General features: G+C 44.5%; 1 protein-coding gene across 3 annotated transcripts in view; it reads left to right on the plus strand.

Moving 5' to 3' along the window:
* The first annotated feature begins 1,502 nt into the window (after nucleotides 1-1,502).
* Nucleotides 1,503-15,011, plus strand: part of SBNO1 (strawberry notch homolog 1) — a 29,451-nt gene continuing 15,942 nt past the window's right edge. Inside the window, exons 1-8 of one of the 3 annotated variants that reach the window (XM_071763566.1) lie at nucleotides 1,538-1,672; nucleotides 8,051-8,184; nucleotides 8,825-8,929; nucleotides 9,998-10,307; nucleotides 11,839-11,883; nucleotides 12,257-12,357; nucleotides 13,130-13,226; nucleotides 14,310-14,470. In XM_071763566.1, coding sequence (XP_071619667.1) covers nucleotides 8,053-8,184; nucleotides 8,825-8,929; nucleotides 9,998-10,307; nucleotides 11,839-11,883; nucleotides 12,257-12,357; nucleotides 13,130-13,226; nucleotides 14,310-14,470 — 951 coding nt within the window. In that variant the 5' untranslated portion in view covers nucleotides 1,538-1,672; nucleotides 8,051-8,052. Of the gene's footprint in view, nucleotides 1,673-2,602; nucleotides 2,707-8,050; nucleotides 8,185-8,824; nucleotides 8,930-9,997; nucleotides 10,308-11,838; nucleotides 11,884-12,256; nucleotides 12,358-13,129; nucleotides 13,227-14,309; nucleotides 14,471-15,011 lie in introns of those variants that run through there. The other 2 variants (XM_071763567.1, XM_071763568.1) reach the window with 2 other exon arrangements.

Consider the following 15,011-nt stretch of genomic DNA (forward strand, 5'->3'; position numbering starts at 1 on the left):
GCATCTTAACACAACTGGGAAAACATTTCAATGGAAGACTGTCCCTTCCAGCAAAAATCTGTCAGTTTGAAGTCCTGAAGTGCTAAAAAGATCTTTGCAAATGTAGAACTAGCATAAGCAGCCATCTGGCTTTCACGTATTGTTAGATTTTAGCAGCAGAAAATTTCACATTAGCAGCTTGTAAAATATTTGCAAGGGAAAACTCAAGTGCCAGCACACCCCCACAGGTGTGGCATTCTCAGGCTGGTCAGCAGGGATGGCCCTGTGCACTGCACCACCCTGTCAGCCCTCATTCTCTTAGGGGAGTTCAGGAAGCTCTGGTGGGAGAAACACAGCAGTCATGGGACTCCGAGGTAAGGGGGCTATAGGTACCCCTGAGATGGGATGGCACAACTCCCACAAGAGTACTCGGAGCCATACAAAGCCTCCTCAGCGTGTGTTGGCAGGGAGGCAAGGCCCAGGCCCGGCCCCACAGGAACATCAGCGCCAACCTCAATGACATCCAACCTGCGGCTCTGAAGGTAGAGACATTCAACAGCGGAGGGCGGATGCAGGGGGAAACGCCCCTCCCGGTGTGAGGGAAACGCCCCTCCCGGTGTGAGGGAAACGCCCCTCCAAGGTGTGAGGGAAACGCCCCTCCTGGTCTGAGGGAAACGCCCCTCCCGGTGCGTGGGGAAAGGCCCATCCCGGTGTGAGGGAACGGCCGCTCCCGGTGCCCATCCCGGGTCGTTTCCCCTGAGGCCTCAGCCCCGCCTCGCGCCCAACCGCCACCGAGGCCTCGCGCTGCCTCAGGGGGCTGCAGAGGGCGCACGCGCTCCGGCACTTCCTGTTTCCGCGTCTCGCGTCACCCTCGCGGGGTCCCCGCCTTTTCCTACGCCCGGAGCGCAGACAGAGCCAGTTCTCGCGAGAGTTTCTCCGCCCATCGCGTCCCCGGGGGCTGCAGCCGCCGCCGCCGCCATCTTGGAGGAGCCGGGATCACGTGACCGCTCGCAGCCGTTCGCCTCCGCCTTCCCCTCCCCCACCCGCCGGGAACCGGGCCCACATCTCCCGTCTCGAATTCCGCCCGCCGCCCCGGGGCCGAGCCCGCCCGCGGGGACGCTGCTTTTTTTAAGGACAGTGGAGACGTCGGGTGGTTTGGGAGGGGGGGAGTGGGGGAGGGGGGAACTTCCTGCCTCCCCCTAATTCTGAGGCGGGATGGGGGGGGGGGGAAGTGTGGGAGGGGGGGTGAGAAGGAGCGGCGTGTCACGTGACCGGGAGCGCGGGGAGCGCGTGCCAAAGCCCCGGCAGCGGCGGGAACGGGAACCGGGGGGGTTGAGGAGGAGGAAGAGGAAGGGGGATGGGCGCGCGGCGGCGGCAGCCACGTGACCAGGGGGAGGGCGGGGCGGGGGGAGGGGAGGGGCGTCACGCGGCGCCGAGCGCGCGCGCCAGCGGCGGGCGGTGGCTGAGGGTCACGTGGGGGAGGGTGCGCCGCGTCGGGCGGGGGGGGGAGGGGCGGCGGCGGCGGTCACGTGGGGCGGCGCGGCGGGCGGCCCCAGGGCCCCCTCCTCTCCCCCTCCCCCGCGAGAGGGGAGGGAGGGCAAAGATGGCGGCGGTGAGTTAGAAAGCGGCGGGCGGCGGGGACAGCGGCGGAGACTTCCAGGACCGGCCGCGGGAGGACCGAAAGCGAGAGAGAGTGAGTGCCTTCCTCCTCCACCCTTTCGCCTGGCGGTCAGCCCGCTCGGACGCCTCAGGGCCCTCCCTGCGCGGCGAGGCCGCCGCGGCGCCCCCCGGGGGTCCCCTCCCTTCGCTCCCCCGCCGCTGCGCACCGGACGGCGGGGCCCGCGGCGGCGGTTGTGTGTGTGGGGTGGGGGTCCGTGAGGGAAGCCGCCCTGCTCGACACCGAGCTCCGTCTCTTCCTCGGTCTCTCAGCCTGGGGTGGGCCGCGGGGCCGCCCCCGCCGGGGGTCCCCGGTGGGCCGGGGCCGGCGCGGCGTGCGGGGGAGGGCGCCGCCGGTTCGGCGGAGGCTTCGCTTCCCCGGGAGCGGGGAAACTTTGTGCCGGAGGGCGTGTAAGGAGCAGAGGGGCCGCCTGGGCGGCGGCGGAGCCCCCCGGCTCTGCGGAAGCGTTTCGGTAGCGGTTGGCGGAGCTGGCGGCGCGGGGGTGGGGGGCGGCGGGGAAGGGGAGGGGGGGTTTGGCTTCCATCCCCCCCCGCCCTGCTCGGGTAAAATGGCATCGGGACCGCGGTGGTTCCCGGCCTGGCCCGCGGCGCTCGCCTTTGTGCGGTGTTTCCGCGGCCGGGTTAATTGTTAAGGTTTGAAATGGAGCCGCTCTGCTGAAGCGCAGGCGGGTGGCGGAGGAGGAGGAGGGGGTTGATTTATGGTGTTGGAGCGGCCCCGGGGGCTGCCGTTATCCGCAACCTTCCGCCCTTCCCCGGGATCCCCGCGCTGTTGAAGGGATCTTTAAAGCTGGGAAGGTCTGAACACACAAAGTGGCGGACGGGACACAATTACGCAGCCGATTCTGGCCCAACCCGGAAGTTTATGTCGGGAACACGTGTTGGTGGGGAAGGTGGCGAGGCTGGGAGCCGGGATGGCCCCCCCAAACACCCCGACCCCCGCCCCGGGCCCCCGCAGCTCCCCGGGGAGCGGGCGCTGGGGGCGAACGCCGCAGTCCCGGCCTCAAAGTCCATCGGCTCTGAACGAGGGCACCTCAAACAGAGGTTGCTAGGGTGAGTAATTGTTTAACATAAAAATGCCCTCAACGTCTGGAGGGGAAGAGGCCCGGTGGTTTGTGGTGTTTTTTGGTTTTTTTTACTTACATATTTAAATTTTTTTCTGCTATATTTGGCTGAAAGGGTTCCATGCTGGTTTTTGAGACTATAACTTAGAACTCCTGTACATTCTTCCATGTTCTTAAAGACTGGTTTTAGGTATTTGGTCCCTGTTAAAGATGAGGCTCATGGTTTAAACGCTTTTAAAATATGGTTGAATTGACCCACTGGATATGTCTGTGTGGTTTGCTCATGCTAATAGTTCTTTTTTCACTTGCTCTAGAGTCAAGAATTAACTCAGTGGTAGACTGGCTTTAGAGTACGTAGGTTGTGTCTGGATTAAAAAGATTTAAATATGTGCATTAATGTTTTGCAAGCATTCTTTTTCCCCCCGTGAACTGGAATAGTTGATGATGTAAAGCAGAGAATTTACTATGGCAGAAGTTGTGTAACAGCATGACATTTGGATTGTATTTCTATATCTTCCTTTCTGGCATGATAGCATAGAATCATGTAATCTTATTTTTTACAAAGAAAATGTAGGCAGCTTGTCTTGTTGTCCAGACAAAGGGGGTTTTTTTGTGTGTCAGAATTGGAGATAGCCACTCAAAGCTATGGAGCAGATGTGGTTAATGAATTTCTTTTGCCTTGCCATCCACCTAGAACTGACTCCCAGAGCAAAACCAAGGAAAGGTTCCAGTGCTCAGATACTGCTCTTATCTCTTCTGGGTTTTTACATAAGATCTCCCACTGCTGGCTGAGTTACCACCTCTAACTATTTAGTCTACAGCTAACTTTGTGCCAAATCATTGCATTGTTTACTCTTAGCATTTTAAACAGTTCTGAATTTCATGTTTTCAAACCATCTCTCCTGACTACTGTAAATTTGATAAAAGTCGTGAGAGAGCTTTGAGGAGTTGAATCCCACAGTATCCTGAGCTGTAACTCCTGTCTTCCCAAGCTTTGACTTTAGAGAGGTGACCAGCTTCTGAAAAACTCCTGTTTTTACAGAGTTGGGATAATTTTCCCAAAACTCAAAAGTTAACTTTGTACATGTAAATGCAAAGTTACCTTCCAGCCTTGAAGTTAAAGCACCTAAGGATGAGTTCACTAATTAGTGTTCTACTCTTTGATTGGATGGGAACTTGGGAAGGAGCAGAAGCAATGGGGTTGGCTGGGTTTTTTTCTTTTTTGTTGTTACCCAGGTTGCCTTCTGGAGCCAAAAGCTGTGAGATGAGCAAACCCCATCTGGTTATCCAGGGAATCCTGTTGTGTGGGTCAGCAGCCCTTTCACCTCTGTACATATCTGCCTTTTCTCTACAACTTCAGAATTTGTGTCAAATTTTAAATGGATCTGGTGTAGTTCAAGGTGTATTCCTCAGAAAGCCAGTGGGGAAAACCCTTTCAATAGAAGAATGAGTTAACTACCATCAGTGTCCCTGGCCAAGCATGAAAACTGAAGTTTGCAGGTTGGGTATTCCACAGGGAGCAGTTGTCATGAGTTTGGAAATGACTGTAGGTAGCTGATGTGATGTTTGATTTGGGCTAAGTTGTGTTACTGTGGTTGATTATGATTTAAAATAAGTCCATAAAGGTTTACAGTGTTACCATGTGTAGCTTGCAGAGCTGAAAATCAAAGCGTTTTCATCTGTGAGGATTCTACCATTATTTTTCTTGGGGGAAATGGAAAGAAGGTTGCTGGACATGTGCTTTAGAGTATCTTTTCGTGTTGTTGTTTTGCTTCTTTGTACCAAAGATAAAATGGAGGGAGGGAGAGAGAGAGCCAGGTTGGCATGGATACATGGCATAATATTAAACATAGAATTCTGGTTTTGTATCTTTAAATCGGGAATTATTTACATAATATGCTGTGGCAGCAAAACTGCTTTTTTAACCAAACTTTCAGACTCTGTTCTTCAGCAGAAGAGCACCTTCCAAAAAATCCTGTTGTGGTTTGATAGCCCTCCTTGAAACAGCAGCAGTTTGTGTGCTTTCTTCATACAAAGAGGGGAGATACTGCTAGTGTTGAATTTATTTATAAATAATTTTTGTTAGTCTTATCTAACAGGTTGATTCTTTCTCAGTGGCATTGGACAGCCTGACTAAATGTAGACAACTCTATCTCCAAGATTCTACATGCTCAGAACGGTTCTTTGGTGAGATGTGTAGGGAACAGCTTGTAATATTCACAACTTTTTTATAAGTATTTTCTTTTGGAGATTAAGATGTGGCAAACAGGGCCTTATATAGTATTGCCAAAGCTGAGCTGCAGAGCTTGATAAAGTCACTTTCACTTATGTTAACTGAGGAGCCTCCTACCTTGTAAGATTATGGAGCTGTTGCAGCTTGATAAGGTTTTAGGCTTGACTTGTGTATCTCACAGAAACTAAGCCCTCATGATGCAGCTTCTCCTGGATTTTTGGGTTTTTTTTCTCATTTAATTTCCTTACTAAATTCAAACTAGTGAGATAGAGAAATTGAGAGAGTGAGAGAAAGGCAGCAGTGGTGCTTGGAAGTTTTACAAAGCCTAAAATTGGTTCTAAAGTATTCAGTGACTTTTAATGTAAAAGTTCTAGAAGTTCAGAATTCCTTTTGTTCCCGTTTCAAACAATGCAGCTTTGTTCCTGGTGTACAGAAACCAAATAAGTGAAACCAGTCAAACTTCCATTGTCCAGACTGACAGACAGACAGACAAACAACTGCTGTTTGCTGGATTGGTAGCAGCTGCTAATTTTTAAGGCTGCTGAAATTGGGGTTAGCAGGAGAGATGCTGCTGTGAAATCAGCCCTGCTAACACGTGGGTGCTTCCACGCTGCAGGTACTTCTGGAACTGCAGGAATTGCTGTGCTAGTTTCTATCACCAGTCAGCTAGTGAAGACTTGTGAGCCATTAAAGTATTACAGCTCTTAATGTTTTCCTGAACTCAGTGAGGCTGTCTTAAGATAGCCAGTCCCTTGTGGTTATTTTAAAGGTTAAAAATGTAGAGTTCAGTCTTGCTGTGGATTTGTAAAACTTCAAACAGACTTGATAGCTTGTGGCACTGCTCAAGGGTGGTTGGGAAAGATGTGGTTTTGTGTGGTGTTGGCATGGTTTTTTCTAGCCTTGGTTTTGTTTTGAGTCTCAACTTGATAGGAAGGCCTTTCCTTAAGATTTTGCAAGAGTAGATCAGAGGCTATCGTGAGTGATCTTTCTTTAAATTTTTTTCCACGTCTTTCTTCCTGTAGCCACTTCTGTCTCAACCAAGTTTTGTTCAGATTTTTCTCTTAGAGATGGCATGATCAGAACTCCATGCAGCCTAAATGATGACATAACTGATGGTTTTTTCCTTTGTCCATTTAGGCATTTTTGTTCACTTGACCAGGTTGAGCAAAGGTGTTGCATTGTGTGGAGGAGTGCTCCTGCCTCTTGTCCAAATTGATGCTGTTATTGTTGTAGAGTTTTCTTGGTTTGATGGGGTAACCCATGGTTATTGTCCTTCTCTAGGGACCTGCACCCTCAGTGGTTGTGCTGAAGTTCCTAACACCAAAAATACCCATAAGCTAAACAACTTTTTGCAGATTTAATCTTTCTTCTCTCACCCGTTTCCAATTAGTAACAGTGCTGTAAGCTTCTAAACTTAGATATGATTGTTGTTAGTATTTTACTCTGATGGAAATTAAGATTTATCCTATCCAATTAATACATGTGTAGTACCCTTTTTAGACAGGCTTAATCCTCCTCAAAGGTAAAGCTAATGGTCTGTTCTTACTCACTTTTCCTGACCCATTCAGGATTCTAGGAGGCAGACTAGTGGGAGATGATGTCCTTTGAAGGAGTTGCCATTTTAATTAAATTTGCCAGATGTCTTAATATTTATTATCTCCTGTTTCTTGTACCTAGAAACAAGGACATTCTGCCAGTGTATCTGATCACCTCAAATGCCTTTTAAAAAAAAATTCTAGTTCTGATCTAGCAAGTGGTGTTCATTGGGACTGTGGGTGGTCAGTAGCAGTCCCACCAGTGGTTTTTTTTGTTTGTTTTGGTCTTCTTCTGGGTAGTGGAGTCCTTGATTCTTAAGAGTTCATCTTCCCCTTGTCCCAGTCCCTTACACCCACTGCTTCAGTTGTGGTGTCAGCACCTCAGTATTAGTCCACCTACTACTGGATAGACTAAAACTAGAAAGAATAAGAATTAAGTGCTCGAGGTTTCATTTATTACAGGAATTACCTGTTCTGCCAAACGTGCTCTGTGTGTGCCCAACCAGCTGGCTGTGGCTTAGCTGTACCTGAGCTGTACCTGGAGAGAAGGCTGTTTCAGTTTGAATGAGTGCATCTCATTCAGAGATTATGTACCAATAAATTTTTTTGTCTGCTTATCTGCTCTCGAGTAGGTGTTCAGCTTTGTCAGTTTTGGATGGTTTGTGCCAGTGGGTGTTACAGAAGGTGTGGAGAAAAAGAGGAATGGATTTCTGCTTGAGGTGTATCTTAGAATATTATGAGCAGCAGCTCATTTGTGGGCTTATTTAACCTTTGTCTTAGTACTGAGGCAAAGGGCTTCCTTCTTAAGAAAAAAAACCACATTATCCTTCCTTCTTCATCTTAAAACATAGAGGATTTTGCTTTTATATTATTTTTTACATTGTCTAGAGTAGCTTTCTGAAATTAATTTTTCCTTGTCCTACACATAAAGGAGTCTGTGACCTGATGTCAATGTCCTATTTAATATGTAGTTAACACACTGTAATAGTGGAACATTTGCTCTTTTCACTATGCAAAACAATATTTCTCCAGTGAATGAATTACTACCTAATGTCATGGCAAGCTCACACAAAAAGAAGCTTTCCTTATAAGCTTTTTATCACTAACTTGTTGTTACAAGATAAACTAAATGAGTTTTAATTGCACTTCCCACGTGCAGTGAGCTTCACTGACAAAGACCTAGCATTAGCATAATACAGTCTCACCATTTCTGCCTCCTGGTATTTCTTGTAATGCTTAAAAATGTAGTGTGATTAAGACATTTTTTTTTTCTTTTGAAGCTTATGAGTATGACAGCGTTTTGTGCAGTAAACTGTTACATTCTTCCTGCTTCTCAATGTGGTGGATATTTTGAAAAGACTTTAAAAAATAAGAAAAAATTTACAAATGAACAAAAGAGCCAGAGCAAATCTAGGAAGTTAAACTGTGTATGCAAGAGGCTGCATCACATATTCCCTTAAATCCAGGAACAACACCTTCAAATACAAGTGTTTGTGCACAAAATAAATAAAAATTAAATGTAACTTGTATTTATGGCTCTAATTTTTTTTTTTTTTTTTTTTTAGAGATGGTGGAGCCAGGACAAGATCTGTTGCTTGCTGCTTTGAGTGAGAGTGGAATCAGTCCAAATGATCTCTTTGATATTGACTCTCCGGACGTGGTTCTTGCAAATCCAGCCCCAACTCCAGCTGTTCAGCAGGTTGAAACAACAGTCATTTGCTAGAGGATGTCAAAGATTGTAGTTGATGTGTTGTGGAGGTGGGGGGGAGGAAGTGGCATCCATAGGAAATGGTTAAAAAACGTGGAGTTTTCATAAACTTCCTCCTTTATAGTACTGAGATGAGAAAATGACTTGCTAATTAATATGAAATTTCTATATTGAAAAGTAACGTGAAATACACCATTGATATCAGTATAGACATAAATATACTTAATTTCTGTGCATTAAATGGGGGTGTTTTGTCATGTATCCATGGAGGACTCTAATATCACTGGAGTCTAGCTGCTCTCCTAGAAAATGTGCAAAAAGTGTAATGTAATATGGTGTTAAAGCTCCGTGAACTCAGTCTGTAAGAACATAACCATTGCCAGCAGTGTGTTGAACAGGTGACACCAGAAAACTAATTGTATTTTCACCACCACAGTTAACTGACAAGGTGGTGCAAGTTTAACTTTGTGAGATCAACCACTTGATCTTTATTTTCAGTGAAACCTTTGTTAATGAGCACAGCTATGAACTGCCACTTGAACTTCCATTTTGTGGGGGGATATTTTGTCTGAGGTTTTTTTTTCCCTGCTGATGTGAACCTTTTCTGATGGTTACTTTCTTTCCTCTGCAGTCAGTACCACTTAGTGCTTTAGAGCTGGGCTTGGAGACTGAGGCCACAGCTGCTGTGAAACAAGAACCAGAGACTGTATCAACTCCAGCCTTATTAAATGTTCGGGTAAGAACATTCAGAATTTTGTAGGTGAACATCTGGGGGGTTAATCTGGGCTGGACACCAGGTGCCCACCAAGCTGCTCTGTTGCTCCCCTTCTTCAACTGGGTGGGGAGAGGAAAAAATAGAACTAAATGGTCATGGCTCAAGATAAGAGCAGGAAGATCAGCAATTACTGTCATGGGCAAACCAGACTCAGCTTGGGGAAATGCTTAACAAATTAAAACCTTTCCCCCCTCCTTGCTTCCTGGTCTCAGCTTCACTCCCAGCATGTCTTCCACTCTTTCCTCACGCTCTTTTCCAGCTCCAGCAGCTCCCTCACAAACTTTTCCAATCTGGGTTCTTCCCATGGCCTGCAGTTCTTCCCAAAAGTTGCTCCAGCATGTGCATTTCCCATGGGCTGCAGTCCTTCAGGAACACACTGCTCCACAGGTCCCAGGAAAGCTGCTCCAGTGTGGGCTTCTCGCTCCAGGGTCACAGTGTCCTTCAGGCACATCCAGCCTGCTCTGGTGTGAGCTCCTCCACAGGCTGCAGGTGGATGTCTGTTCCATCCTGGATTTTCATGGCCTGCAGGGGGACAATCTGCTTCACCTTGGTCCGTGGAGGGAGTTTTTGCTCTGGCACCTGGAGTGCTTCCTCCCCCTCCTATTTCACTGACCTTGGTGTCTTATGGAGTTGTTTCTCTCCCATCTTCCTATTCCTTTCTCCCAGTAGCTGATTGTGCTGCATTTCTTACCCCTCCTTAAATAGGTTTCAAGGTTCCTGTGCCTGTAGAAGGAATGTTTTGTGCCTTGCTGATGAATCCTTCATCCTATTTTTCTTATTTCCTTTCCCTTGAAACAAAATTTAAAAATACCATGGAGAAATAGCATGGCAGTATATTGATAGATGTTCACCCAGATTGTTGCATCACAAGATAATTACCTTAGCATCTTCAGCATGTTACATGAAGAGATTTCTCATTTCACCAACCCTTCAAAAAATTGCTCCTGTGGTCTATAGATAAAAGGGTAATAAAATCTCCTTTTTTTCCCCCACCATCTTCTGAAAATTTCCCTGCTTCTTTGTCGCTAGCAACCACCATCCACCACAACCTTTGTGCTCAATCAAATAAATCAGCTTCCAACTTTGGGGACTACAATAGTGATGACAAAAACCACCCCTGTCACAACAACAAGGCAGACTATCACTGTAGCAAAAATCATTCAGACCAGCACAACGACTCGACCCTCGGTTGCAGCACCAGCAGTCCGCAATGCCTTGACTACTGCACCTTCAAAGGACCAGATTCAGCTGAAAGATCTCCTGAAGAATAATAGTCTTAATGAACTCATGAAATTGAAGCCACCACCTAATATTGCTCAACCAGTAGCAACAGCAGCAAGTGAGTTTTCTTCTTTCTTCATAGTGACCACGTTTCAGACAAAGCGAAATAAGAAATGTAGGAAGATATTTGCACAGCTTGTGTTGTCTTTTGGTTTATAGAATATTGCAGCAAAACAAAATGGTCCAGGAAAGGTGATAAATTCTTTTCCAACTTTAATAGTGCTAGAATTCAGGGTAAAGTAATAACTAAAAAGCAGAAAATCAAGAGCTTAAATGTTTGTCTTATTTTTACAAGGAATGAGGAAAATAGCGTTTTGGGTTGCAGCTGGAAAATTGGTAAAATTCCTAAACAGTACTTGAAGTACAGAAGTTGATTTAGATCTCTTGCTTCAATCTACATCAGTTTCTGTTCTACTGTATACTTGCAGTGGAACCTATGGTGAATGAATACTGTTTTTTTGGCATCTTCCAAACTGGATTTGCAGTAGATGCTAATGTAAAGCATCTGCTAAGAAAGGACATCTCATGAGAGGCATCAGATCTACTGCTTCCATGTTACTTCTTAAATGTGGTCTTGAATGCTACTCTAAATCTTTGAGATTCCTTTTGTAATCTTTGCATGTATCTTATTTCTAATACAGACAGGTAATGTGGTCAGTTTAATGTAAGGGAAAAACTGCATGTGGATTTTCATGTTTTGATTCTTTCAAGTAATTCTGGTTTTAGCATGATAAGATCAGACTAGTTGAGTTTGAAGTCTTGCTGCTTTTTCTCAAGGTGCACAGGCTTTTTCTGGATTACTGTATTTTTATTGTCTCTGAAGTAATATTTACTGATTTTTCTAGGCAGGATTGGATAGAGAGTGCAGTAAATGAAGCTTTGTTGGTTAGGACTGAAAGACAAAAGAATGTACCTCCTTGTTTCATTGTTCTCTGTTACAGAGTAGTGTACAGAAATTGGAGTTAGACACCAACTGAAGTTGGCACTGGGGGTAAAGGAGTGAGGGAGAGGAATGGGAGAGGATTGGATAGAGCAGGCTTATCCCAATTTATCCCTTTTGTGCTAAATAAAAACTCGGAGAAACACGAGTAATAGGTAACATCACAGCTACTAAAACTAGTTGAATCTGCAGCTTCTCTATTAATTGGAAAGTAGGCAACTTGTGGAACTGGTTTTCTAATCTTATTTGTGTACTTGTGTTTCTGGATTTTTGTGCTTATAAAAAAAAGGCAAATACTTGTAGAAAATTTGAGGGCAGAGAAGCTCTTGGAGGAAACATCATCTCATGCAGTTTAGACAGCAGGAGCCTAGATTGGAAAATACTTAAAAAGTTGTATTATGCAACCTCTTTGAGGAAAACTTTATTTGTGCAATTATCTTAATTGTATTTTAGGGGTAATTGACTGCCAGCATGGTGGAAGCTTGACAGTTGCTGTCAGTGTTTTACATACATCACCATGCAAAGTTTGAGCCCTATTGCCAGTTGCTTCCAAATGTTGCTGAGAACAGGAAAATTAATGGATTGTCCTCTTGAAGGATCCTGTTATGAATTTTAAACTGAATCCAAAGTGTTAAATTTTCTTTTACAGAAATAATTGTTGTTTCTCCTAAGGTGGTAAATATCACCAATGCAGGTAAGTCCATTTCTGCTGGAACACTGGGCTTTCTGATTTGTTGTTATGCTTCAGAGGCTCACACTATTTCTAAATACTACATTTATGTTTAGTGATGTTCCAGGATTTTAAAAATTTTCTTTAAATACTGAAACCAGTGCACGACCACTCAGGTGTGGTGGTATTACATGGGAAGTTTCCTCAGTTAAGTAGTAACAAGATTAACTCCTTGCTTAGAGACTTTTTTGTTAGGATGAAGATCTTAATTGTGTTCTTGAAGCACCAGTGTGCTACTGGACAGTCAAAGTTTTCCTTTCAGCTCATTATTATAAGGAAGTTGATTTGAGTTGGTGTTTGCAAGGAATTCTGGTAAAACACAGCTTTTGTTTTGCAGCTGATGTAAGCAATGGTGCAGTGAAGAAGGAGGCTTCCACAAAAGAGGTAGCAAGAATATGGATAAATGATATTAAAATGAGAAGTTTTTCACCTACTATGGTAAGTAGTTAAAATGGTTGATTTGCTAGCTGAGTGTATGTGGTACTGGTCACAACCAGGTGTGACCAGTTTCATTTGTTGTATTTATAATGTGCCTTTGGTTTGGGTGTAGTACAATTCTTGAGTGCATCTGTTTGTTCCAGAGGGTAGTTTCTTCACTAGATGAATGCTTGATTAGGTGACTAAAAGTAAGAGCTTTGTAGAGCAGAATACCTGTTGATGGCAATTTCAAGAAATTATTGTCCTTAACCTCATTGAGTGCACAAAGCAGGGTGTGCTCCAATTAAAACTGGAAAGCTTATCACTTGCCCTGTGTTATGGTTTTGGTTTTTTTTAAATAACCCCATTCATACAACTAACAATGAGGAAACTAGAAGATTTCCTCTAGCATGGATGACCACCTGGTGGTTTGATTTAAAATGTATACTGAGAATCCTTCAATATTTTCAATCTAATAATACCTGTGAATCTCTAAACATGGGAGTTGAAGCATAGATAGCTAGAATCAGGCTGAAGGTTGTGATGAGCAGTACTTCTTGAATCTTAGAAAGGAAAAGTTCCCTGACTTTTTGTGTCTTTGGAGGGTTGTTCAGAGCATAAGAAATGTTGAGCTTCCATTTGTAACTTTCCCACCTGCTCACTGGTTCATCTGGTAGATGTGTTAAAACATCCAAGTGGAACTTTGTGCTCATTTCCATTGCCATGTTAATTTCCAGGACACAGAGTATTAAGAATGTGCTGTTTAGCTAAGGCAGGTATTTCTCTATTCCAGAAAGTGCCAGCAGTGAAAGAGGAAGAGGAACCTGAGGAAGAAGATGAGGAAGAGATGGGCCATGCAGAAACTTATGCTGAGTACATGCCAATAAAACGTAAGCCATCAAGTTTTGTTAAAGCTGAAATGTTTTGAGAGCTGATTTATTTACTCTTCAGTAGTTATGAACACCAAAAACCAGATAGGTTACTATCTGAGTCAAGCAAAAAGAACCTGAATTTGTGGTGGGTTTTCCTAGGAAATTGTTTTCTGTAGCACTCAGCTTTGGATGGTATGCACCTCCTTTTTTAATAGAAAAAGAATTCTTTAGGCAGGACTTGTCTCAGAAATGTAATTGAACCAAGATCAGGCCTCTTTTACCTGTGTTAAGATCTCTGTGCCTCAGCAGAGGAAGTTTCTAAAAGAGATCAGTTGGTCACTGCTACACACTAGAATCCATTTTGAGTGAAATTACCATAAATGTACCCTTCCAGCATTGTTCTAAATTTAAGGCTGTTTTGGTTTTGTTTGGTTTTGTTTACAAGCGAGCCTTTTGCATTTATTAATTGCCACCTCCTCGTTTTTTCTCCTTTTTCTTACCAAAATCAGTGACAAAAAGCTGTTGCTATGTTTCTTAGTTACATTGTTGGCCTGCTGGAAAAACAAGGCAAATTTTCTCTCGAGTTTGTTGCTAAATGGTTAATTTTTATTGTCACTCATGAGATCTGTCAGCAATTAAACCCTGTCTGTTCTAAATCTCTTCTCCTCATACTGCTTAAAACCAGCAGTATATAAATAGAAGAATTTTGCTTTTGTGATTCTGGTATCTTGAGGCTGCCTCTGGCCTTTTGGGAAGACAAGGTTCAAGCCAGGTTTTTTTCAATCATGTCAAGCATATGAGTATTTTAATGTTCAATTAACTGAATTTTACCTAATTTCACAAAAATTGGGGGACAATAGTGAGAAGAGAAAAAAAGTTGAGATTGCATTTATATAAATTCAGGTTAAAATATTCCTTTGGGATGCAGTTTAATACTTGAGATACTGTTGCAATGAGAATTGTTCTTGACTTCAGCCTTCGGAAAGGAGAGTTGGAATTTGCTTGGTAAATATAATAACCTGTGCTGCAGCAGCAGAGGTTGGTATTGTATTATATTATATTTTCATTTTCTTCCTTCCCTCCCCTTCCCTTTCCAACCAGTGAAAATTGGTCTACGCCACCCTGACCCAGTGGTGGAAACAAGCTCATTATCCAGTGTGACTCCTCCTGATGTGTGGTACCAGACATCAATATCAGAAGAAACAATTGACAGTGGCTGGTTGTCAGCTCTGCAACTTGAAGCAATCACTTATGCAGCCCAGGTAATGCCAGACATTAGTACAGCTTAAAAGCTAGCATAGGATTTAAAAAGAAAAACTGCTGTCTGACAGGCACAGCTGTGTCAGTTTTTACAAGGAGATAAAGTAATATGAGCTTAAAATTTGAGTTGTATTAGAAAGTGGCAGGTGAGCTGCAGCTCAGATAAATGTGAGGTAATAGATCTAGGAAAGCTTTGTCTACACGACTTCCATTATGCTGATATTGAACTGTCCTAAACCTCAGGAAGGACATCTTAGTCATTATTTTTTATTTTTCTGAAATAACCTAATGGCTGCAGTAGCATCAGGCTAAGAAAACCAATGCTGTTTGGCATCACTGGGAAGAATACAGAGAAGAAGATTGGGTGTTATTTTGCTGCTATTTTAAGCTTCAGTGGGCCCACATCAGATGTATGTACAGCTCTCTGCATGTCAGGGAGGAAGATAGTGAAGTTAGAGGACTACTGAAATGTTCACAGGAGGGAGGAAGTTACCTCATGGAAGATACTAAGAAGACTGAGGTGCTGAAGGCTGGAGAGGAGAA

The sequence above is a fragment of the Heliangelus exortis genome, chromosome 19 (assembly GCF_036169615.1).
Source record: "Heliangelus exortis chromosome 19, bHelExo1.hap1, whole genome shotgun sequence".
Classification (NCBI taxonomy): Eukaryota; Metazoa; Chordata; class Aves; order Apodiformes; family Trochilidae; genus Heliangelus; species Heliangelus exortis.